Raw genomic sequence first — 27,654 nt, forward strand, 5'->3', positions numbered from 1 at the left:
ATCACATGGTTCTTTAAAATCATCTTTCAAATTGCTTTTGCTAGGTATAGAATCATTAAATAAAAGGCATATTTCAAAAATGCTCAAATAGCATAGACAATATTAGTTACTCATGCAAGGGGAGTTGTGGGTGTGGTCTTTTTGTTCTTTTTCTTATGATCGGGTTTGTTGTTTTTGTGAGGATCTGGTTTCTACAGAAGCTAACTTCTTTGAGTTGCAAATTGCAATTGAAAACTGATCATGGATTTAGCGAGGCTAATTTTCAAATGAATATGTCTCTATGTTGTAAGTCTGTGTCAGGTTATTTGTTTTGGTTTTCTGATTGTTTGATGATATTCTTCTGCGGGAAAGCAAATGTCTTGATGAAGTGGAAGTTTTTATATCAGATCCTTATCAATCTTCTGCACAATCAGCGAGGCTAATTTTCAAATGAATATGTCTCTATGTTGTAAGTCTGTGTCAGGTTATTTGTTTTGGTTTTCTGATTGTTTGATGATATTCTTCTGCGGGAAAGCAAATGTCTTGATGAAGTGGAAGTTTTTATATCAGATCCTTATCAATCTTCTGCACAATCAAGCATGTGGATTTGCTAATGCAAGAAAAGGTAGTACAAGAGAATCATGAAGTGAGTTGATTAAAATTTGTGACATGGCATCTACCAGTATGAAGCATGGTGATACAAGCAGTTCGAGGAGGCCAAATATTGTTAAGGGGTCATCCAGTTCAGTTGAAAGGCTTGGAAGAGAGATGCTGGAGATGAAGCTGAAAGACTGGAGGGCAGACACAGACGAGGAAAAAGTAATATTCTAAACTTACATACTTTTCAGACAAGCATATGCACATGTTTAGATCAAAATAAGTTAATATTTTTGAGCGGATAAGTCACTATTGTCTGCTGGTTGCGGAGATTTTGTAGAAGTTTGTTAGTTTCTCCACTTTCTTAAAGACCATAAAGAAAATTTTCTTGTAATCTGGTACAGGAAGTTTCTTCTTTTTCATTTTTATGAGATACTTGTGGTGTTTTCTTTTCCAGGATATTGAGATAGATGTTGTTGATGGAGTGGATATTAAATCTGGGCATATCATTGCCACCACAATTGGTGGTCGAAATGGCAAACCCAAGCAGGTTGCTAAAGAAATTCTTGCTGTTGCTCATTATTATTGTCAAAGTGCTGGATAACTGCATATAAGCAGTTTCGGCACCATAGTACAGATGCTGATTTAATAATTGACTGAACAGCCAATTACATACATAGCAGAACATGTGATCGGAACTGGTTCTTTTGGTGTTGTATTTCAGGTATCAGTTTGTTCTTATGCCACATATATTTACTCTTATTTAACTATTGGTTTTTTTGGCTATATACTCCTCAAATCTTGATATTTATTAACACGCCCCCAGTTCCTCTACACTGCCCTAGAATTCCCCTGGAAAAGAATATTCTCAAGTATCCCTTGTCTTTTCTTGACGATTTGGGAGCATTTTAATAAATATCAAGATTTGAGGGCATTTTACTAAATGTCAAGATTTTGGGGGTAGTTTAATATATAGGGATGATTTGGAGGTGTATATGGCCAAAAAAACTCTTAAGTATTATAGTTTAGGACGAAGTTTTCCTTTTTCGTTCAGGCAAAATGTAGAGAAACTGGAGAAATCGTTGCGATCAAGAAGGTTCTTCAAGATAAGCGCTACAAGAACAGGGAGTTGCAGATCATGCACATGTTAGACCATCCTAATATTGTCGCTCTCAAGCACTGCTTCTTTTCTACCACCAATAGGGAAGAGATTTACTTGAACCTTGTGCTTGAGTTTGTCCCTGATACTGTCAATCGTATTGCAAGGCAGTGTAACAAGATGAACATATGTATGCCCCTGATACATGTTAAACTCTATATTTATCAGGTTTGTTTGTTTTTCATATTTCAACTATTTTGAGATTTTTTTTAATCAATAACCTTTAGTTGTTTCTTGTTCATTTTCTGACTCTCAACCTTATAACTGTGTCTTTGTTCTTATTAAATTTTGACATTGATGCAGCATGCTAAATGACTAGTGCTTTCTGAACTTCTATTGGTCTAATCCTTTCATCTTCTAATACTCATTATTAAATTGTTAATCTGTAGCTAATGACTATTAGTTATCTTGCTATATGCCTTTACTAACAGTTGGCTCAGTGTGAAATCCAGATTGAATACCTTTTTTTAATGTGTTAATCTCTAGGATAAGCAAACAAAGATTTCTTTAGACGGAAATGAAACTAGGAAATAATTCGATTAAGAAGCATTGATATTACCTATTAGTTAGAAGCCAAAGGTGAAAGTTGTCACTCACCTTGATCTCCGTTGTAGATCAGATGGCTTTCTTTGGGAATTAACAGGATGCAATGCGTTGATTGAGTCAGCTCCCAAAATCGTCAATTCTACCAGATAGTCAAGCATAGAGATTTGGTTCATCATGCAGTTTGCTCCAATCTAGAATAAGATAAGATGACCTGAGATGGTTAAGAGATGTTTAACATATACAAATTGTTGTGCTAGTTATGAGGCGTGATTTGTGTGACATAATTGTTAGGGTACACACTAACAATAACGCCTCAAATGGAGATGTAATACACAAAATAAAGGCACAAAAATCAATCATAGTACTCATAGGTATACGTGGTTAACTCCTTCGGAGCTGCTCCACGGTACAACGACGCCAAATTTTTTATATCCCAAAAGAATAGATCAATCTTGATCAGATACACTCCAAGAACTCTCACAATCTCTCTGTATTTTCTCTCTTACTCTTCTATGAGAGGAGTTGTTTTTGGGATGAGTTTTTCCTTAAGAATTTAGGTCCTATTTATAGTGTTTGGGAAACACTATACACTAATAAAATATTATTAGCGAGACCCGTCACTAATAATATTTTATTAGTGGGACCTGTCTTTGTAGGGCTCATCTTTTGTTTTATTAGGCCACTTTCGGTCACCGAAAGAGGGGGGGTCAAAAAAGGGTGGGCTGACAATCTCCCACTTGAAGATTTTCGAGGAAGGACTCAGAGACTGTAGCTGTTCAGGTAGAAGATAATCCGAATTCTTCTGAAGCAACACTGGAGCATGATGTACAAGAACCGGTCGAGTTCGAGGCTCCAGAAATTCGAAGGTCAACTCGTGAGAGAAGACCACCGACTTGGCACTCGGAGTATATTACAGATAGTAATGTTGCATACTGTCTTCTAATGGAGGATGGAGAGCCATTAACTTTTTATGAAACTATAAATAGCACAAATATATCTTTGTGGATGATAGCAATGCAGGAAGAAATTGAATCTCTCTATAAATTATCAGCCCACCCTTTTTTGACCCCTCTTTCGGTGGCCAAAAGTGGCCTAATAAAACAAAAGGTGAGCCCATAAAGACGGGTCCCACTAATAAAATATTATTAGTGACAGGTGCCGCTAACAATATTTTATTAGTACATAGTGTTTCCCAAACACTATAAATAGGGCCTAAACTCTTAAGAAAAAACTCATTCCAGAAACAATTCCTCTCATAGAAGAGTAAGAGAGAAAACACAGAGAGATTGTGGGAGCTCTTAGAGTGTATCTGATCAAGAGAGGGTGTTCTCTTTGATCTATTCTTTTGGGATATAAAAGAATTTGGCGTCGCCGTTACACCGTGGAGTAGCTCCGAAGGAGTGAACCACATATATCTGTGAGTACTGTGATTGATTTTTATGCCTTTATTCTGTGTATTACGTCTCCGTTTGAAGTGTTATTGTTGGTGTGTACCCTAACAACTGGTATCAGAGCGATAAGTTAGAGATTCAAGTTACAGGATACTGTGGCTTTGTCGACAATCGAAGCCGAGTACGTGTCTGTAGCAGAGGCAGCAAAGGAGTTGCTATGGTTGAAGGTTTTTCTTCTCGAGCTTAGAGTAAGCTTTGAGAAATACTTCATCCACTGCGACAGTCAGAGTGCCATTTACGTATCAGAGAACGACGCATTCCATATTCGGATCAAACATGTTGACGTGAAGCACCATGTCATACGGAGATGGCAAAGCAGGAACGAGTTCAAGCTTATGAAGATTGATACGAGGTACAATCCGATCGATATGCTGACCAAGCCAGTTCCACTCGAGAAGGTGATGCTGTGTGCAGCCTCATATGGTCTTCGTTGAGAACGTTGAGGGCCGTGTAAGACGTCAAAGATACAAGACATCCGGATGATGTAACCAAGATTGATGTGTATCCTAACAACTAGTATCAGAGACTGACTTAAAGTATATATATCTACTTATCGTATGCTTTGTGTTTCCCACAAAAAGTGGATCTTGCACATCAGAAAATAAGTTAAATTATTATTTATTCTTTTAAGGCACTAGGCACTATTCATGAATATGATACTATTCATCAGTACGGTACTGTTTACAAGTACTATTATTATTCACAAATACGGTTCGGGAAAGACGTAATCTTTCGCCATGGGATCTACAGTTAAAGATAACAGACTTCGAATTGAGAAATTCAACGGCCAAAATTTTAGGTATTAGAGGATACAAATAGAAGACTATTTATACCAGAAGGATCTCTTCTTACCCCTCTAAGGAGAGGCGGAAAAACCTGAGAAAATGAACGACGATAAGTGAATGGTGCTCGATCGTAAAGCACTTGCCACCATCAGGCTCAATCTTTACCAGCATGCGACTTATAACGTCTCACATGCGATCACCACCAAGGAGTTGATTGAGGCCTTGGAGGCGTTGTATAAGAAGCCGTCTGCTTCAAATAATGTGTTCCTGATGAAGAAGCTATTCAATTTAAAGATGCAGCAAGGAGCTCGTGTGACGGACTTCTTGAACGAATTTCAGGCTTTGGTACAACAACTTGCTGCAGTAGATCTTAAGTTCGATAATGAGATCCAAGCTCTTCTGCTACTATCTTGTCTACCAGATTCGTGGGAGAATATGGTGATGACGGTGAGCAACGCCAATGATAATGATAAGATAAAGCTCGACACGGTGATTGGGGCAATTCTGAATGAAGAATCTTGCCGCAAAGTCTCAGGAGCTGAGGTCTCTAGCAGTGTGAGTGCTCTGCATATCGAGGCACGAGGGCATACGCAGAAGAAGGGTGGGGGACGACGAGGCCAATCAAAATCCAGAGGGAAGTCTAAAGGGCTAAACCCGAATGGTTATGGTGAAGGAAAGTGCTTCAGATGCGGAAAGAAGGGTCACTTTGCACGTGATTGCGGAGTTTCTGTTCCAGCATCAGCAGGGGATGATCGGGCTGACGTGCAACCAATCTCATGCATGAGACGGATTCAGATGCGCTTCTCCTATCCCTAGAAGACAAAAACGATGCGTGAGATCATCGACTCTGGCGCATCTTTTCATGTAACCTCACAACAAAAGCTGTTTTCATCATTCGTGAAGGACTTGGGGACAGTCTATCTTGACGATGATCAACCTTGTAAGGTTTCCGGGAAGGAAAATTGTACCCTCAAGATGGAAGGTGGGATCACCTTGCCGCTGAATGACGTTCGATATGTACCGGATCTTAGGCGAAATCTTTTATTAGTCGGGCAATTGACTGACTCCGGTTACAGAATATCCTTTGAGCAGAGAAGCTGGAAGGTGTCCAAGGGTGTCGTGGTGGTGGCACACGACAAACGCGAGGGGTCTCTCTACATCGCTAATGGGAAGATCGACCACTTGCTTGTCGTAGGAAAAGCATCATCATCATCATCTGTCGACTGCATGACTTGGCATCGATGACTTGATCACATGAGCGAGAAGGAGATGCAGATTATGGCCGCGGGAGAGAAGCTTCCGGGTCTGAACAAGCTCGATCTAACTTTCTGTGAGGACCGCATCTTAGGCAAACAAAAGAAGGTGAGCTTCAACAAGACCGGACCGGCTCTAAAACTGTAGAAATTAGAGTTGGTGCACACCGACGTGTGAGGACCTGCGCAACTCCCATCTGTTGGAAAAAAAATTTTCTTTGTCACTTTTATTGATGATGCTACTAGAAAATTATGGGTGTTCTTCTTGAAGCACAAGTTAGATGTTTTCATTATTTTTAAGAAGTGGCTTGTCTGTGTGGAGAACGAAACAAGCAATAAGCTAAAGTGCCTAAAATCTGATAATGAAGGCGAGTATTGCACCCAGGAGTTCGAGAACTTCTACTCGCCCCATGGGATTAGGAGACTGAAGACCGTCCCGGGCACACCTCAGCACAACGGAGTGGCGGAGTGTATGAATCGTACTATCTTGGAGCGCGTCAGAAGTATGAGGATCCACTCCGGATTGCCTAAGAGTTTTTGGACCGAAGCTGTCAATACTGCTGCATACTTGATCAACCGTGGGCCATCCGCGGCTCTCAGTTATGTGATACCTGAAGAGGTTTGGATCGGAAAGAAGCTGAAGCTAGAGCACTTACGAGTATTTGGTTGTGACGCCTATGTCATGACCAATTCTGCAGACCGATCAAAGCTTGATCCAAAGTCAAAGAAACTCTCTTTCATTGACTATGGAGGAGATGGGTATGGGTACCGTTTTTAGGATCACGATGCGCGCAAGGTGATGCATAGTCGTGACGTCGTGTTTCATGAGAATGCGGTGTACAAGACCAAAGAGGTGAGTGAGAGTCAGCTATCTCTTCCTCTTTTCCCAGATATTGCTGACAGTGAGGACAACGATGAAATACCTATCAGCATAAAAGACGAAGATCAAGAGAACTTGCCGGATGTACAGCAGCAGGATCTAACAGAGTTGCCGATCGTAATTCGCAAAGCTCCAAGAAATCCAAAGGTGCCAAAGAGGTACCTTTCTACCATGACATTATCTTCTCCTAACTGACAATGGTGAGCCAGAAAGCTATGAGGAGGTACAATAGACCGACAAAGCTCGGGACGAGTGGGAGTCTGCCATGGAGGAAGAAATGAAGTATTTGATGAAGAATGAGACTTGGGAGCTCGTAAAGCTTCTAAGAGGGAGAAAGAAATCTTCACAATCGATGGATTTATCGGGTCAAGGATGAAGCCGATGGACGGAGACGCTACAAGGCGAGGCTTGTAGTGAAGGGCTACGAGCAGAAAGCAGAGATAGACTATTTTGACGTTTTCGCTCCCGTCGTCAAGTTGACCACGATCCGGACTGTGCTGAGCATTGTAGCAGTTCGAGATCTCCACCTAGAACAGATGGATGTGAAGACGATATTTCTTCATGGAGATTTGGAGGAAGAAATCTATATGCATCAACCAGTGGGCTTCGAGGAACGAGGCAGGAAGGGTCTTGTGTGTCGTCTGCGCAAGAGCTTGTATGGCCTGACGCAAGCTCCGCGACAGTGATACATGAAGTTCGAGAACTTTATGGAGGAGAACTATTTTCTCAAATACGACACAGACCATTGCTGCTTCATCAAGAAATATGACGTATCCTATGTGATACTCTTGATTTATGTTGATGACATGTTGATTGCAGGGCCCGACTTGACCCGCATTGAAGAACTCAAGGGGCGTTTCTCCAAGTGTTTCGAGATGAAGGATTTGGGTCCAGCAAACTAGATTCTGGGGATGAAGATCATCAGAGATAGATCAGCACGAAGGCTGAGGTTGTCTCAGAAGGCCTAAATTGAGAAGATTCTTAAAAAGTTCGGCATGGAGAAAGCTAAACCAGTGGGCTGTCTTTTGCAAGCCATCTCAAGCTATCGAAGACCCAAGCACCAGAGACTGCTGAAGAGCATGAGTTCATGCCCAAAATACAATACGCATCTGCCGTCGGGAGTTTGATGTATGCGATGGTGTGCATAAGGTTAGATATTGCACAAGGAGTGGAAGTTGTGAGCCGCTTCATGAGCAATCCGGGGAAACAATACTAGGGTGCGGTCAAGTGGCTTCTACGCTACTTGAGATGCTTGTCCGACTGTTGTCTTGAGTATGACGGGACAGATTTGCAGCTAGAAGGTTTTTGTGATGCAGACTACGCAAGGAACATAGACTCAAGAAGGAGCACGAGCGGCTACATCTTCATCTTGAATGGTGGAACGATAAGTTGGAGATTCAAGTTATAGGATACTGTGGTTTTGTCGACAATCGAAGCCGAGTACATGTCTGCAGCAGAAGCAGCAAAGGAGTTGCTATGGTTGAAGGTTTTTCTTCTCGAACTTGAAGTAAGCTTTGAGAAATACTTCATCTACTGCGACAGTCAGAGTGTCATTCACTTGTCAGAGAACGACGCATTCCATGCTCGGATTAAACATGTTGACGTGAAGTACCATGCCATACGGAGATGACAAAACAGAAACGAGTTCAAGCTTATGAAAATTGATACGAGGTACAATCCAGCCGATATGCTGACCAAGCCAGTTCCACTCGAGAAGGTGAGGCTGTGCAGCCTCATATGACCTCCGTTGAGAACGTTGATGGCCGTGTAAGACGTCAAAGATACAAGACATCCGGATGATGCAACCAAGATTGGAGTGTATCCTAACAATAATCACTGTAAAATAACACCGATGATTAGGATTAAACTAAGTTGGACATGGATGGCTGCAGCTATGAAAACAATGTAGCTTATTGTGGTAGAGGTGTTTCTTAAATAGAGCTGAATAGAGAAAAGGGATGATGTAGCTAACCCTGAATGCTTGGATATGGTCTTTTTTCTTTTTTGGCTGTACGTTGACATTTATATATATGTAATATTTCTGTTACGCTTCATTTTAACACAGTGGTAATCTTGAAAATTGTTTCTTGATGACTAATACTTCCACACAATTTATTTTTTAATTATTGGAACATCTATCTCTATTGTGAATCTTAGCTTTCTGATAGCATGCCCTTTTCTTTCTTGTATATTATGCTAGCTTAAAGTTGTGTGACATAGTTTAGCGTGTGAATGCCTATTATGTACTTGTGTCAATGCTCGTCATGTTTTAAACATTGACATTTCCTGGAGCAGACACTTCTCACATAGCAATTTTAAAACATTTTATTTACTGATAAGATGCATTTATGGTGCTTCCCAAAACACTTATTTCATACTCAACTTTTTTCTTGCATTTGTAATGAAAGACTATTTTTAGTGGAAACGTTGGCAAGATAACATATACATATACACACAGACGTATACATGTAAGTATGTATAACAACACTAGTCTTTTTAGTTAAGGAATTGCCATGCCAGAATTTGTCTTGTCTCATGTACATGCTGTGTTTCTTAGGTTGCTTGAGATATGCATTCTTCAATATTTTGTTTATCGAACCAGTTAAACTTTTCAATAATTTCCCGTTCCTTGGTACTGTCAATTTTTATTTTTACATATAATCCTATATAAATGGCATTAATTACCAATATCAAACTGATCTATCACTTCCTTGTATTTATTTGTCCATTTATACTAGTTTGGCCAGAAAACTATAGTATACAACTGATTGTAGCAGTAACAATTGGCTTCTTACCTTACTTGAACGTTTAGCTTAGATCTTTGTTGCACTTGACATGGAATTTGGACTGGTTTGAATTGCATTTGGACTGATAAAAGTTCTCTTGATTTTCAAGAATTTATGTGATAATTGCTTTGTCATTTGGAACCTACCCTGTGTTATACAATATGGATACCCTAATGAAAATATTGTATCCAGATCTGCAGAGCTCTTGCCTATATACACAACTGTGTCGGAATCTGCCATCGAGATATTAAACCTCAAAATTTGCTGGTGAGATCTCTCTTACTCTCCCAATTGATAGTCCTTTGTTTTGCCTTTTCGTCAGTGCTCTCAGAAACATGTTCTGTAAATTTGCTTTTGTCCATGCCTTTCTGTGCCCATTAAAGCCCACACAAAAAAGAAAAAAAAGAAAAAAAAAACACCACACACACCCACCCCATATGTATACAAATATAAAATAAAGATATGATATGAAAATCTTAAACATTCAGGATACATACACACACATACTTTCAGTGTTTGTTATGACATTAACTTCAAGTTGTAGAAACTAAAAATTGATTGAATAGTCATCATTATTACTTACTCCTTTTATGAAAGTTTGAAAAGTATATCACTGTATCTATAAATTGAATTGAATTATGAGCCTCATAAGTCGCACAAGTTAAATCGAATTTTGCTTGCAAGGTTGGCACATGAGTGTCTCATTACCTTTATCGGTTTTCTTGCCTTCCTTAGCTACACTAACAGCATGTTAGGTTGTACAAAATACAAATCATCCTCTCTCCCAAATATGACATCCATATCTTAATCAATGTCACATCGAAGGAGATCTACAAGGTCTCTTGAGGTTTCTCTATGCTTTAAAAGCCATACTTTCTCAACAAGTCTCTTTGATTTTGGATGCTTCCGAAAAACATGAAAAATAAAATAAATAAATAAATAAATGCATAAATGAATAAAGAGGAGAGGACCTTCCTGCATATTTTCTTTCTCGAAACATTTCTCTCCTTGATGCTTCTAGAGACAAAATATGTAAATGGCTCAAGTTGCTGCTTTGTTTACATAGGCATGGAGCTGCATTGAGTTAGGCTCATCTCAAGGTTAACTTATGCTGTGGATTGATCTGTAAGAGTTTCTTAGGCAATGGTATAAATGAGGATTGACAGAAATTGACATCAAAGCTCTTCCTGGCACCAGCATGCCACTTTAAACTTCTATACATGCGTATCATAATATTGAGGCACTGATTATAAGGCGCATATTTAGATGTCATGTGCATTCTCTACAGTTCATTGTGTATTTATCATTGCTGATTATCTATCATTCAGTCAGCTATGTCCATATTCTCATTTCAGGTGAATTCACATACACATCAACTTAAATTATGCGATTTTGGTAGTGCGAAAGTTCTGGTGAGACGTCTATGCCCTTAATCATGCATGTTAAAATCCAGAAGCTTCCAGGTTTCAGTAAATTCTGTTGTCATTATCCAGGTTAAGGGAGAGCCAAACGTCTCTTATATTTGTTCCAGATATTATCGTGCTCCTGAGCTTATCTTTGGGGCAACTGAATATACAAATGCTATTGACCTGTGGTCTACAGGCTGTGTGATGGCTGAATTACTTCTCGGACAGGTTGTTCTTTGTTTTGACAATTTTTTTCTTAAATCATCCTTTGCGCAAAATCTGACATTTTTGTTTCCTTACAATACAATGGTTTATATAGCCCTTATTTCCTGGTGAAAGTGGAGTTGATCAGCTCGTTGAGATCATTAAGGTGACACTGTTGTGTTAAAAGTGCACATGCTCTTATAGATGGTCTGAGTTTTCTAATATACCGTATATGTGTTGCATTCTTAGGTTCTGGGGACCCCTACAAGGGAAGAGATAAAGTGCATGAATCCTAACTATACTGAGTTTAAATTTCCACAGATAAAGGCTCATCCATGGCACAAGGTAACAAAATCTGCTGTGTTCTGTATGCTTTATCAGCCTCCTATTTTGAACAGAGTCCTGCCTAAGTTAAAGCTGAATAGTATGTTTGTAATTTCTGAGTAGTGAAGTTACTTTTCTAAAAGTAACCCTTTATTTTAGTAATCTTTCTTAAAGGAAAAAAAGAAAAAGAAGATGTTGTACTACAAATTTTCTAATAGGGTGAAAATTGAACCTGGAAAACCCTTTATTTTAATTATCTTTTTTAAAGTGAAAAAGATGTTTCCTTTTCTTTGTTTGCACTTTGCATATATGGGCTTGATCTTTCCTCTTGTGCTGCTTGGTAGTGCTACTGATGTTTAAAGAAAAAGCTAAGTTACCTGGACACCTCATCTGGGCTCTCATATCTGTGTCAACACTTCCCATATCTGTATCCGTGTCCAACACCCTTTGGACACTTCTTGAATATATACATACATTTATTTAGACGTGTACTCAATTATATAATACATATTTTAGTTTAAAATGCTTGTGATACACTTCTTGGACGTATATCAAACATCACCTCAAATTTTTGCAACTCGTTGGGTTCGGGCTGTGTTCATTTCAACCCATACCCGGTTCATAAGTATGATTTTCAAGGTTTAGTTCAAAATCGAGCGGTTTTCCAATTTATATTCTACTCAATAAAAGAAACATAAAGAAATGAATTTTAGTTATCATAACACGTGAATGGAAAAAAAATCTTCGATATAAATTTCAATATGCATATATATAGCCGTGCCATGCACTTGTATCCGGCCTTTTACAAATTTTCCATGTCCTGTATCATGGCATCCGGACCAGTGGAACTTAGAAGATAAGGATCTGTTTTTGTCATCTGAAGTTTCACAGAAGATGTTAAAGTCTGCCCCCTAATCTAATTATTCTAAGCACTCCCCAAGACTATTTGAGTGTCTCCTAAGCAAACTGCTGAATATTCCTAGAAAATTGAAAGATTACTCTCTGAATAAAGAATTGATCATGACACAGTTGATGACTGCTCTGTCCGATTCCCAGATATCCAACCATGCTTTACATTAACTTCTTAAGAAATTTTCTTCTCTATAACCTTTGAATTTTTCAAGAAATTTCAGAAGTTTGAAATGCATAATTTCTACTTAGGGTATCAAAAATGACTTGTATCTGTTTCTGCGTTCAATGCATAAGGACTAGGGATAAACACAATAACTTGTGGATCTTCCAATTTCATATAAATACATATTCATGGATTTCATCCTTGTTCAAGGTTCTTTCTTGTGGATTATTCTTTATATATGTCTGGTAGAACCGTAGAAACCATTAGCAACATGATACTCAGCCTCTCTGTCAGTCTGATTATGTTTGATGTCTCTTGATTTCATTAATAATCTTGTATATATGATCTGTAACTATTAGTGAAATATTTTAATTCAGCTTTCAGTGTGAAGGGACATCATAATTTTTTGTGCTTAATAGTGCAGTGCTTAATGCTACATTCATGGAAAATGTTCTACATCTCTTAATTAGTTTTATAATAGTTTCCTCGACTTTTTTCCATTCTCCTAAGCATAAGTTGTCCTTGTGGATCACATGAACAGTAAATCCTGTTGCTGAAATTACAACTTGATATATTAAAGGAGCCTGTTCTTTCCTTTTGTAGAAGAGAATGCTGCATTAGGTTTCCACTTCATGTTAAAAACTGAAGTACTATAAGATGATCAACAAAGTTGTTCTAGTTTCAAGAAGAAAAGAAGTACACCCTATAACTTGTGAAACTAAGCATTAGGCTTCGTTTGGATACTATGGTATTTTCTTTGTTTCCATAGTGTTTTTGCCTAAAACAAACCACCATGTGTTTGGGGACCATAGTATTTTTTGAGCTAAATCATTCTCAAATCAAAAGTACAACATTTATTGCGAAACACTTTTTAGATGTTTTGCTTTGTTTGGATACCATGGTGTTTTCCTTGATGTGTTTTTTTTTTAAAAACATCATGATGTTATGTTTCTCCCTGAAGTGTTTTCAAAACGCCATGCCAAATGTTTTTGGTCAACACTAGTTTGACCTTTTCTAACATTAATATTATATGTATTATTAATATATTATATATTACTTATAATAGAATATGTTATAATAAATATTATTTCTTTTACATAATTAATATATTGTTAATATTAAATATAACATAATATAATATTTCATAATGTATTATAATATTGTATTGTGCTTTAATGTATTGTATTATATTACAATTATTCAATATTATCTTCAAATATTAATATATTAAATTATTTTCTTTTGTCAATTTATTATTGTTATATATTCTATAATATTTTAAAATAAAATTATTTTATTATTAATATAATACTATATATATTAATATAAATAATAATAATATATAATATGCTGGTTATTACTAGTATATTACTAATATACATTATCATTATCAAGTATTTTTAAAATAATATAATATATTATCAGTTTTAATATGGTTAGCATTATATAAAATACTTTACTTTAATTAAATAATTTATGATATAAATCAATATTATTATATTTTGAATATATTATTAGTACATTGACATTTGTTTAGCAGTTATATTGTTTATATAATAAATATTTATTTTATAATATATTATATTACGTATTATATAATTAATATATTATTTTTATAAAACAGGTTAATATGCTTTAAATTATCTACATTGTTTATCTATAATATATGATATAAATATTATTATTCTATTATTGTTTTTTATATAGCTTCTCATTATATAACATTTTATAATTATTATTATTTACATAGTCTTTATTAAAAAATAAACAATATTATAGTGATTATAATAGTGCATATTATATTATTATATTATTATTATATTATTATTTATTATCAATAACTTATATTATTTTTTATTAATATATGTATATTATTTTATTAAAATGTAAATGTTAAAGAAACCAATAAGCAAAGGATTATAAAATATATAAATTCTATGAATGAATTATATTCAGAAAATCCTTTAAAAGAATTTAATAGAGGTCCTAGAAATATGTTTACAAAATTAAAGAAAAACACCCGACCTTTAGAATGAAACCTTTAGTATATAATGAACAAGGCATTTTAGAATATAAAAAACAAGTCTTAGAATGGATAAACCTAGGATTAGTAAGTCTGGCTATATCTGAATATATATGTCTACTACTTTTGTAGTAAGAAATCATGTGGAGGAAGTTAGAGGAAAAGCTAGAATAGTAGTAAACTATAAAAAATTAAATGCTATTATAGAATTTGATGAATTTTTTATCCCATCTATAGAATCATTAATACATAAAATACAAAATAACAAATACTTTAGTGAATTCGATGCTAGACCAGGATTTCAGTACCCCTAATGGCCATTATATGTGGAATGTTATGCTATTTGGATTAAAAAATGCTCCATAGATATTTTAGCCTGTAAATATTCTTCAGGCTCTTCCGTAGTAGGTTTTTGCATGAACCAAATCTGGAATGAAGGACACATTTCTGCTTCTAATTGGGTTGGATATAAAGCTACTATTTCAGTTTCGATTCCTTTAATAAGAGGGTTCATTCCTTGAATAATATTTCATATCATTCTGGAAAAGTATTTAAACTGACGGTATTCTGTTCTGTCAATCATGTTTTTTCAAAATGTCACATTCTTGATAATAAAATGTGAGGTATGGTATGGATTTGGAATCATATGAACATTGTCTTACCTTTTTTTTTAAAGAAGATAAAGCTAATTTATCAATTTTGGCTTCAATAAGCTGATTTATTTCTTGAGGTAACTTTTCAAGTTCTTTTGTCATCCATTTTCTATATTCCAACATACTTTCTGGTGTCCATATATTAAATTTATCAAAGAACAACCGAAAGTCTGCCTCTTTTATGACTTCGCTTTTTTCTTGTACATAGTCCTGGATTCTCCTTTTAAACTCTTCCATTTAATTTTAATCACCTATAACTTTTATTTTTAACTGTAAATTTTCCTCTTCTAATTGTTTCACCTTTATACCCGGTCCATTTATAGCATTTCTAATTGTTTTCCCTCTTCTAAATGTAAATTTTCATCTTCTAATTCCCAACAGCCTACCATATATCATTGAAGCTTATATATTAGATTCTCTATAATATAGTACAGTATAGTTGATATTATTTAATAAATATTACTAATGTTTTACTTTTAGTTGTTTTAAGTATGTTGTTTTGGCTTTGAGTTTGTGAAAGTGTTAATATAATATCTAACATAGTATATTAAATATAATTAATATATTATTATTAATGACATGCTTGTTATATTATATTATATTATATTATGCTATATTATAGTTTAGTTAATTTATTATATTAATAATATTTATAATATTTATTAAATAGTATCATATATATTAATAATTGAAATATCTTATATAATAATATAATAACATATTAAATACTAATATTTAATATGATGATAATGTATTATATAATAATATAATTAAAGTAAAGTAAATTAATGAAAAATACTATTATATTACAATATTATTATACTATATTATAGTTAATCTAATACCTTAGTAATATTTATTAAATAATATAAAATATATTAATAATTAAAATGTCTTATATAATAATATATTAAATACTAATATTTGACATGTTGATAATGCATTAAATAATAAAAGTATTATAATAATAAATAATAAAATAATGTAAATAAAGTAATAAAAAAGTAAACAATTATTGATAATAAATAATAATATAATAATTTAATATGCAGTATTATAATCACTATAATTATTTTTTTATAAATAATATGTAATAAATTAATAATTATAAAATATTACGTAATAGTATTATATAATGTTTAAAATAATGATAATATATTAATTTATTAATAATGTACTAGTAATAGCACATTATATTGTATAATATTTATAATAATATTATATGAAAATAGTAAAATAATTTTATTTTAAAAATATTATAAAATATATAACAATAATAAATTGACATATGAAAATAATTAAATCTATTATTATTTGAAGATAATATGTAATAATTATAATATAATATAATACATTAAAGTACAATGTAATATTATAATACATTATACCATATTATATTATATTTAATATTAACAATATATTAATAATTTAAAATAAATAATATTTTATTTATAATATATTCTATTATAATTAATATATAATATATTAATAATATATTTAATATATTAATGTTATAACGGGTCAAACTAGTATTGATAAAAAACACTCAGTGTGGTGTTTTGAAAACACATTAGGGAGAAACACAACATCATGATGTTTTTTTCAATAAAAACACATCAAGTAAAATACCATGGTGTTTTCTAGGATGAAATGTAGTTTTAACTCTGACATGTAGGATCTTTCACCAACAAAAAAATTGCTTCCCTGAGACAGCCGCATGAGACAAGTCCCTATCTGAGTTCCACGTCCTAGACTGACCTCATATGTTTATCCATATTTTCTTTAGAATTACGTACAAGATGAAGTATGCTATTCTGCAATGAAAATAGGTAGTTGTTTCTTCGTTCACCTTTAATAAAAATTAGGCACATTTTAGCTAACTGTTATTCCTGACTCACCTTCTTTCTTATCTTGGTAGATCGTTCTTCCAAATGAACCATCATCTCACGCATTCAAGCACACACATGCCCAGACATACATACAAAAGCACACACATAGCACACACATGTATGTGTGAGGAAATCTGTAAGCCTTTGAGAAGATTCCTTCTCCCCCCACGACGATGTCATTCCTCTTTTTGTCCTATGACCGCATCCATCTCTTCTCCCACTATGTTCTCATTTCACTTTTTGTATCGTAGGCTGATCACCTCCGGTTGTAGAAAAGTAAGAGAAGATTCTCTCTTCCTTTGAAGAAAAGTATAAATATGACTATATGAGAGTTGGGTTGTCTTTTCACAGGGTTGGCTGGTGTGTTGCTAATGTGGCATACATCTAAGGCCTCCAAAGCACCCAAATTGTTAGCATACATACAAGTTATGGCTGATGGTTTGGATGTGTGCCATATAAGCAACAAGCTGTCCATGAGCGTGGAGGAACACACAGGCCCACCTACTACACTCATGTCAAGTCTTCAACATATAACACCTTACCCGTAGGTTTGTTTATATTAGTCACATATACATGTAGGCATAGAGTTTTATATATGTAGCCAGGTTCTCATATCTAGATGTTTGGACATTCTTTTTCGATAGTGCGGTGCACAAGTATGGTGTTGTATCCTTGTCAATAGTTGTTGGTTTTTAGCATAATCCAGTGTGATCGGTATAGATTGTTCTTTTTCGATATTGCAGCATGGTTTAGATTGGTCGCTAAATCTTATTCCAACATTAACTCTTTTTAATAAGGATAGAAAGGTTGGCCTGTTTCTGATGTGTCCTGTTATAACCATAGTTCATAGGACCTTTTCCACTGTATCCTTTGATAAGATACAATTTCTCATATGAAATTCACAACCTAATCCTAGTTTATTTTTAAATTTACAGTCAGTACAATCAGACCTTGACTTCAAGCAAATCCGATAAATGTTGAACCAACTCCAATAATAATTCTGCAGACCCAACCATTAAGCCTTTGCTTTGTTTTTAAAATTTAAATGACAGCTATAATTTTATCCTCAGTAGATGGCCATTGACTCTACATTTTATATGCTCGACTGCAACACGATTATTCTACTGATTGACAGGCTGTCAGTCGTGGTGATGAATCTTCTAGAGCAGGACACATGAAACTTTGCATAGCATGACTTTTTAGGAGCCAATTACTGAATCAATTAACTGTTTTCCTTAGTAAATATCACTGTCAGCACATAACAAATGAGATTCTGCTGATTTGAAAATCAATTCTTTATGAAATAAACTTGCACGTGAACCATTAACATCTATGATTTTTGAGTGGAATGAATTCCGGAGTTATTGGTTTGTCTGATTGTATATATTACCTCATTTACAGTTTATTTGACATTGTAACTGCCACCAGGTTTTCCAAAAACGGTTACCCCCAGAAGCAGTTGACCTGGTCACTAGGTTTCTGCAGTATTCCCCGAAGCTTCGCTGCACTGCTGTAAGTCGAGATATAATTGAAGAATGGGTGTGCATGATTGTGAGACATTAACTCACAACTTGAAAACTCTTCATCTGACTGCTTTGCAGTTGGAGGCCTGCATTCATCCTTTCTTTGATGAGCTGAGAGATCCAAACACTCGTCTTCCCAATGGTCGTCCTCTTCCTCCATTATTTAATTTCAGGTCTCAAGGTGAGATACATATTATATTTGGAGCTAAAATAATGTCAACATCTCATATGATTCGAATTATAAGGACTGTCAGAAAATTTGGGATATGCTAGAGACATATTTATTTTCATACTGCTTTTCTAAGACATAGAGTTCACAGCAATAAAACATTCTCACTTTTTGGTTGTTTTGTCATCTCAATGCTTTCCATCTTAACGAAATTGGCAGAGCTAATGGGCATGCCCCAGAATGTTCTCGAAAAGCTTATTCCCGATAATGCGAGAAAGCAGAACGTGTTCATGGCCTTGCAAACATAGCAGGCTAAATTTGAATTTGTGCAACTGAGGGGGTCATCTCATCAAGTTTGGCAGTAATGAGATGTAAGTTCTCTGTTTTTATGTTTCTTTTGTTTTAATATATCTGTATCTATTTTCTGTTTCTTTGCTCGGTTCTTCCTCATCCTGCCAATTTCATCTTTGTTTGAAGTGTGTGGAGATGAATGCTGTATTGTGATTCCAGAATTGTATTAAATATATGTATTTAGCTTACGAAACTAGTGAAATCTCCGGTGAGAAACGGAAGGAGAGTCATATACGGGAATGTTTTGTATGAGCAAGTGAGTTATCTCAAATTCAAGGCAGTTGGATCTGGACTTGATTTCTAATACGAGAACAATTTTCTACTTCCAGAGCTGAAGAGGATAACAACTTCATACCTTTCTTGTTATTTTGGTTAAAATTGAAAATATCAGCAGCTCATGCATCGAAATTTTCTAATAAAGATACTGATTTTCCCGTAAATAACCATACAATGGCATGGCTTGTGACTTGATTGGTTATATGTACTTTCTGCAGTTTGTAAATTTTTTTAAATGGTAACGTCTTTTAAACAAATTGATGGTATGGAGATTAAAAATAAAGCACAAATAGATTTATGTGCCATTTCTTAGCTTTCAGTATCTGCATATCTGGCGTATTATTTTTTTTTCCATACAATGCCTGCAGCAAAATTTGCGTATTCAACTAGACAATTTACCTATGACTTTCAGTGTTTATGCCTAGCGTTTCTGCGCATATATATCCTTGTTTGCTCAGGTCAACTACCTGTCTGGGAGTTTACTAATTAAGGGAAATGAAAGTAAAGGAAAATGAAAATAGGAGCGAAGAAGGGAAGAAAAGCAAATAGAAAATATAGAAAATATAGTATCATATTTGAAGTTCAGTAAAATAAATGGAGGGGGAATCATTTTAATAGTGCATATGTGGGACTATCCCTTCTCGTGCCCTTTGCGTTTTGTCTATTAATAGTTGTTTGTCAACTTTGTTTTAGTCCAGTACAACTGCACCTTCTTGTCCATGAAATATTACTAAAGGTGGTCCTCTCAATTCCGTTCCAAATCCACCTTCTGCTCCATCCTTTGCTGTTATGTCTAAAGGTTGAGGCTAATGAGGCTTTGTTTTGTGATAGGAGAGCATTTTTAAAAAGACTCTTTCTAGAAAATAATTAGTAAAATCGGCCTTTTTTGACCATCTCAACAAAACCGGTCAAAAGGAGGTCGATTATACAAAATTTATTATTTAAAATATACAGGAATACTAGTCTCGTGTATTTAGCGAGCGCTAATCACCAATTAAAAAAAGCCTAGAAAACACATGGGACTAGGAGTCCCCTGTGATTTGTGTTTTCTGAGCAGTTGTTTTGTAAAATACATAGCACAAGAAGTCTTGTGTGTTTTTACATAACAATTGTTTAGAAAAATACATGGGACTACTACTCCCATATGTTTTACGGAACAACTCCAAGCATGCACGCAACATGCACGATTCTATACCAACTTAGCTCCTACATATGTACAATATTTTCTCTGCATAAAAGATTCAAATTCACCTCATATACATATCCAAATAATATAATCTTTATATAACTTATAATTTTCAAGAAGTAAACATAACTTAATACACATCTATCAATCCAAAACATCACAACAAACACAATAGGTAACATTCCACGACAATACATAACACATCCATACACCAAAGTATTGTGACAAATCCATATATATATCAAGTTTATTTTTTTACAAATAACCTATGTAGATAACGTAGATAGAGACATGCAGAAAATCCATTAATCTACCACATACAACATAGAAGTCCGCCCCTTCCCCTTTCTCTCACTCTTCGTACCCACTCAGATCATCATCATCCTTCATAGACTTGAGTTCGTACGAGCTCGCTCTCAGGTTGTGTGCATGGCTGTGACGGTCCAACCTCATTGTTGTGTGTGCAAAATCCATCTCGTCATTCATCTATTTGATTGGCGTGCATATAAGAGATCCTCCTGCGCCATCTTCTCGTGACCATCATGAAGATCCTCTTAAGTTCGATGAAAAGCTCCATGAACCCTCCACACTATCCACTAATACAGAGATGCATGTATTCCTGGATCTATTCCTGTGACAGAAAGTGCTAGAGTCTCATTTGCAATGCCCTCAATATCACCCATAGCATTTATCTACTATTACGTCAAAAGGTGTATATATAAGAAAATTTTGGTAATACAAAATAAATGAACTTAATAGTAAATTACTTACAAGTTCTCTCTCATTTACACCGCTTAGCATGTATCTCTGTTGTAGGGCACGTTGTTGGCGTTCATCGACTAGAGCCTTAGTCCAATTTATTATCTATCTTCTAGTAATCCCCCAATATGACCCGATATAATGTGATTCTTGCAGACGAAGATCAATATGCTCCACGATACTCAAATGTCGATCACTCCATCTGTGTATGTTCTGATGATGTGCATTTTTCTAGTTTATTAGATGCCCTCCTTTTCTTGGCCACTATCTCTATTCTTTCAACTTCTTGTGGAACATGCTGTGCCAAACCAAAACTGTCTAAGCACACGATCTGACACATGTATCTCCACAATCTCAAAGCATATGAGAGGAATTCTTGCTCTCCATATATCTTGCCCCTCCGTGCAAATTGGTGGTAGATGAGGTAGGTGATCACCGTATGACTGCCACTTGAACTAGAAAATATTCCACATATTAGTATCTCTTTAAAAGTTAGTGGTAGATTAAATTTTCTTAAAGTAAAATTTGATACCTAATAAATCTTCATGCGATCAAGCCCATTTCTATAAAAGTCTAGATGCCTCATCGGGGTCTCATCATAAGCATTTTTAGACGTTACATCTGTGTGAATGATCAAAGTTTAGCATCTAATATCATAACTATAATTCTGAATCAAGTCTGCATTAGTTCAAAAGTGTTTAGTTGTAGCCTAGTGGCATCTGTCAATCTAAAGCTCGTTTCTCACATAGTCTTGGTTTCAAAATAAGTCTCACCCATCCTCAAACTTATAATAAAGTTAGAAATCCCTTGAGCTCTTTATTCTGTCTAAAAGCTACTTTGGACTTTTCTCTATACAAGTATGCTAAAACAACACTACCTCGTAATAATGTCCCGCAAGTGTCCAAGTTCTCGAGATAACCACCTATCATATTAAAAAATGCATTTAGTTCTATTCAAGTAAACAATTTAATTATATAAATATTCAAATTAAATGCATTTAGTTCTATTCAAGTAAACAATTTAATTATATAAATATTCAAATTACAAATTATATTATCTCAAATGCACTTTATCTTTACTAGAATAAGGAAATAGAAGCGTCCGGATCTTGTGCAAAACATATGCACGTGTATGTTGTTGGATCATGTCTTAGGACTCTAGCAACGGGTGTGAGGACATATCTTTTAGCCACTTCAATCTAACATTTCCCTTGGGCAATGAGGGTGGAGCTGCTCGCATCATCTCCTTACAAGCTTGGCGCCATGCATGTCTATCTGTCCCTATAACACATGAACTATCAATTCAAAGACCAAGGATTATTGATACATCTTGGAGAGTAATACTCGACTCTCCAACACATAGATGAAAAGTGTTAGTCTCTGGCCTCTATCTATCAATCAATGCATTAAGTAGTGACCAATCTAATTTCATTCGTCATAGCCTCGAGCATGTGAGAAAACTGGCTTGGGCTACCGCAGTAATCATACGCTCATTCTCAAGTGGCCAATGCATTTGTCCGAGGCTATGATTAACCATAACTAGCTCCAGTGCTCTCTACACAACAAAGAAAGATAATACTAGAGTACAAAATAAAAAGATAATGAAGAAATTAGTTTTCATGTATGCCTCAAGTTTTGTTACCTTTGAAAATGATATGGTATCCGAACAGTGTCGTGACTAATCATAGAGGACATCACCACTATCCGGCCTAGGAAGCGTAGTGTATATACCTACACATACAATTAATCACATATTAGTCTTGCTGAATTAATAAGATTATAATAAAAACATGAAATAAATATAGAAAACTTAATTACTAATTAATTGCTAGCTACTTGTTCTTAATGGACAATAAGACCTATTTGACCAAATTGATTGTATTGACTACGTTTAATTCGCTATGCTACATCTTCTTGATCCATGGTACTTCTAATGCATACATGATGAGGTCATCCCACTTGTATTTTGTACTGTGGTGGTAATGAACATGGTCCATTATAAGTGGCCAACAGTGACCATCATCTGGAGGATGAAAATACCCATTGCAAGCCTTTCAGTAATGATATGTTGAATATCAAGCTGAGCAATACAAATTATAAGGCAATCTAGTACCACCAACTTAATTGGAAATAGCTGCTAAGACATGTTCACGTGGATTTTTTTTACAATTGTTGTATATTATAAGTACAATTGCACTATTGTCTATAGAGATAAATAGTGTAAGTACCTTCACAATCTTTAACCTCCCATTTATTGTCTTTGAATAACGTAATTCTACATGATCTTACAGTCACAGTCCTTTACTACCGTATCCTCTCTTTTTTGGAGTGTAACTCATATGTCTAACTTGCACCATCACCACGTCTTTTCTTAAAGTATGCATTCAACCTATAAAATGTTCTTGCAGCCAAAGCTTGAATTGGTATAGCTCGAGCACCCTTAAGTACGCCATTGAAACTTTCAGAACAATTAGTTGTCATCATACAATAGTGCGCCCCACCATTTTTACTTAACACCCATCGATCATCATATTGCAACTTCAATTTTTGTTCAATCAAGTTGTGCGCTTCAACTAACAGTGACTTAATTTTCTCCCTACAATGCTCACACACCAATGTGTCAGCTGTACACCCGGCTTGCCACTATAGATTTTATAAATTGACCTCTACATGTTTTGTCTTAAAATTATCTCTTATATGCCTCAAGCAATATTAGTGATGATGTAGTGCTTTGAAAGCCTCGTGAAAGGCCCGTGGAATTCCTTACATCATGTCCGGAAATAAAAATAATCATTTTGGGACTTTGGACGTCGCACTTGACCTGTAGTGTTGTGACTTGACGTCGCACAACGGGAAGGCCCAGTTAAAGTTGTAGTTGAGTCCATGCCATTTCACTTAAGTCATTTTCTAAGTGCACGATCGAGTTATTTTCTAAGTCAGGCATGCGGGAGAACTCTCTTGGAGGATTCGAAACTTGGGCAACATTGAAAATTGAAAAATTTTCAATGAAAAAATCAATTGAGATTTACTTTTTAGAGAGTTATATTATATCAATTAATTCTTGATCAATGATGATCTCTATATTAATTGTTCTTTTTTCATTTTTCAGATAATTGCAGAACACCTTAGTTGCACACTCTTCATGGTTAATACTAGTAACTTCATCATTTCCTCGAAGTTACATGTTTTAGATAACATAAATATTTTTCTAGATCCTCCCTCATATATAGACATGTTATTCACTCCAACACTCAACCTTCCATTGAAGAACAAATAATGGGTATTCCGTTCGCCATCGGAACTGAAATTTTAACATTCATCATATGCAAATTATCTATTACACTTCATAAATTAAATTTTATATTTCTAATTAAAACGTAACCAAAATACTCTCTGTATCAAATTTAATTTACCAAATTTCTAGTTAAATCCTAATTGTAACCAAATATCTAGTTAAATCCCGTGTATATAGATTTCGCAGTGCTCAGTCTCTGTTACTCACACGGAACTGCCAATCCCATGTACTTTCAAAAAAATTTATTCTCTTGATTAACGCTTGCTAAACATGGGTACTAGTAGTCTCATGTATTTTAAACAATGAATTTTACAAAATTGACCTCTTTTTGATCAGCTTTGTTGAGCTAGCAAAAAAAAGATCGATTTTGCTAATTATTTAGCAAAAAGATCATTTTTGCTAGTTATTTCTTAAAAAGGGGCATTCTTTTTAAAAAAATTCTTCTTTGTGATATCCTCACTCAGTTGCTTCCTTTCACATGATAACATTTGAGGGTATGCTATCTAGTTCATCTCCTTACATTGGTCAAACTAGAGCACTAGTAAGAAATGATAACTTTTTACTTATTGCTAATATTAATGATGTACATTAATACCTTCTGCCTAATCAATTCATCTCAGATCGGTTTATCATGTTCTCCAATTAAAATATAAATTAATTTCTATGAAAAGATTATGTGATGATAATAACTGTGTTGTTAATTTTGGTTCCACTTCTCTGCATGTTAAGGATAAAACAATGGAGAATATTCTTCTTCTGGCCTCTTCTAGGAATTTGCTTATCCTCTTCATTTAGGGTGTAGGGTGAAAATTTGATTTCCCGAAAACAGGGAACTTCGTTTGTATTGATAAGAACAGCTTATTACAAACTAATAAATCAAATGTTTACAACAGAAGCGGAGGGAAGGCCCTCCTTGTTTAACGTGGGTTCCTCGGTGGCGATAGGACGCCTCGCTCGGTGCTCGTGCCGAGTCTGCTTCCCTTGGACGATCCGATCGAAGTTGCTGCCGGAGCTTCAGTTCTCAAATGAGGGAGCCTTTGGCAAAGGTCCAGGTTCAACCTTTGGGAGATTAGCCAGCAGAATATGCAACAGCCAATCCCTATTTCATGCTGGCTGAAGATGGGTTTTAGTAGGCAAGGGATGACATGGGCCATCCCTTGATTCATGGGATTTGACCATGTGAGGGAGACAGCTTGACTGCTCCTTGAATCATGGGATGTGACCATACGTCGCTCAGAGATATCCTGCTGTTCACCTGCAACAGGAGCAGTCATTCGAGGAGCCATGTTTTACATCACGTCACTTAGGAATGGGAAAGCCCCTCCTCGTATGCGTGACAGCGGCTGTCAGATACTCGAGTGGATATGGCCAACTCACTGAGCGCCGGCGGCCCTCCCTTCTGCTTGGACAAGTGAGGTAAGCTGCATTTATGAACGCGCAGGTTGATCTGGCATCTGTCCGATCACTCGTACCGTGAGCAGTCATTCGACGGGCCGTCGTCGTCGTCGTCAGAGACGGACGTCAGACCCGTGCAGGCAAACGAGGTGGCCACCCCCATTTGGGCGTGAGCGTGTTGGCGAGGTTCATGCTGGCGAGGTTCGCCCGTCAGGCGAGATTGGCACAGTGTGCCTGCTGCTGTCTGGCGAGCTGTTGCTTCGCCTTTCTGGCGATCTTGGGCCGTCAGGCGAGCTTGGTGAAGTTCGCTTGTTTGACGAAGCCCTCTTAAACTGCAGAGTTCGCCAGGTGCCCTTGGTTCGCCAAAATTGAGCACCTTGCTCACAGAGTGGGGCTCGCCTAAACTGCTAGGCTCGCCCGATTTGAGCGGTTCGCCAAAAATAGAAACCTGGCTCAAGTGGTTGGGCTCGCCTAAACTGCTAGGCTTGCCCGATTTGAGCGGTTTGCCAAAATCGGGAACCTGGCTCAAAGAGATGGGCTCGCCTAAACTGCTAGGCTCGCCTGATTTGAGCGGTTCGCCAAAAATGGGAACCTGGCACAAAAGGTTGATTCCCCCAAGCTTGAATAATAATTCAGGCTGTCGTGGGGGATGAGGGATTGCGCCTCGAGACGAGCGAGAGCTTTTCGTCGCCGCTGTTTGGATCTTTTTGAACGAGGAGCGTTCATGTCGACGACGGAGGCATATTCTGCGTCGACACAAATGGTTGATTCCTCTTGCACAGGGGTCTGCGAGGATCGTTCATCGACCCATTCAGCAGCCCCTAGACCTGCATTCTCGAATCTCGGCTCGGCCTCAACTGGTTCGGGGGGAAAAGAACCCCCTGCCTCGGCTTGGGTAGATCCCTCAGGCTTGGTTGCCTCAGCCTCTTGGGGCTGGGCCACCCGCACGACTCTGCAACCATCGCGAGATGTATTGCTGCGAGAAGAGGACGATTGTAAGTACCCTTCGAATTTGATCACAAGGGACTCAACAGTAGTCCCTGCAGCAACTTCGTCAGACTGCGCCACCACCAATTCATCTGAATGAACGGATTCTCCCACTGTGGTCGCCATCTTCTGTAGGGTGAAAATTTGATTCTTCCGAAGAAAGGAGTTTCGTTTGTATTTATAAGAAAGCTTATTACAAACTAACAAATCAAATATTTACAACAGAAGCAGAGGGAAGGCCCTCTTTGTTTTGTGTGGGGACTTTAGGTGGCGATAGGATGCCTCGCTCGGTGCTCGTGCCGAGTCTGCTTCCCTTGGACGATCCGATCGAAGTTGATGCCGGAGCCGGAGCTTCGGTTCTCAAATGAGGGAGCCTTTGGCAAAGGTCCAGGTTCAACCTTTGGGAGATTAGCCAGCAGAATATGCAACGGCCAATCCCCCTTCTTCATGCTGCTGAAGATGGGTTTTAACAGGCAAGGGATGGCATGGGCTCTCCCTTGATTCATGGGATTTGACCACTAATAGAGGTGAGGGAGATAGCTTGACTGCTCCTTGAATTATGGGATGTGACCACACGTTGTTCGGAGACGTCCTGCTGTTCATTCGTACCGTCAATGGTCATTCGAAGAGCTGTGCTCTGCATCACGCTACATAGGAGTGGGAAAGCCCCTCCTCGTATGCGTGACAACGGCTGTCAGATGCTT

General features: G+C 36.3%; 1 protein-coding gene across 1 annotated transcript; it reads left to right on the forward strand.

Moving 5' to 3' along the window:
* The first annotated feature begins 211 nt into the window (after positions 1-211).
* LOC109827173 (shaggy-related protein kinase kappa) lies at positions 212-19,381 on the forward strand. Its single transcript, XM_020394139.1, has 13 exons — positions 212-285; positions 550-798; positions 1,034-1,126; positions 1,241-1,300; positions 1,631-1,903; positions 9,629-9,703; positions 10,792-10,848; positions 10,930-11,070; positions 11,162-11,212; positions 11,296-11,391; positions 18,439-18,522; positions 18,612-18,714; positions 18,922-19,381. The coding sequence occupies exons 2-13, from the start codon at positions 649-651 to the stop codon at positions 19,008-19,010; spliced, it is 1,272 nt and encodes a 423-aa protein (XP_020249728.1). The 5' UTR covers positions 212-285; positions 550-648; the 3' UTR covers positions 19,011-19,381.
* Positions 19,382-27,654: the final 8,273 nt, after the last annotated feature.

This window comes from Asparagus officinalis, unplaced genomic scaffold (genome assembly GCF_001876935.1).
Source record: "Asparagus officinalis unplaced genomic scaffold, Aspof.V1 AsparagusV1_Un74, whole genome shotgun sequence".
In the NCBI taxonomy this organism is placed as follows: Eukaryota; Viridiplantae; Streptophyta; class Magnoliopsida; order Asparagales; family Asparagaceae; genus Asparagus; species Asparagus officinalis.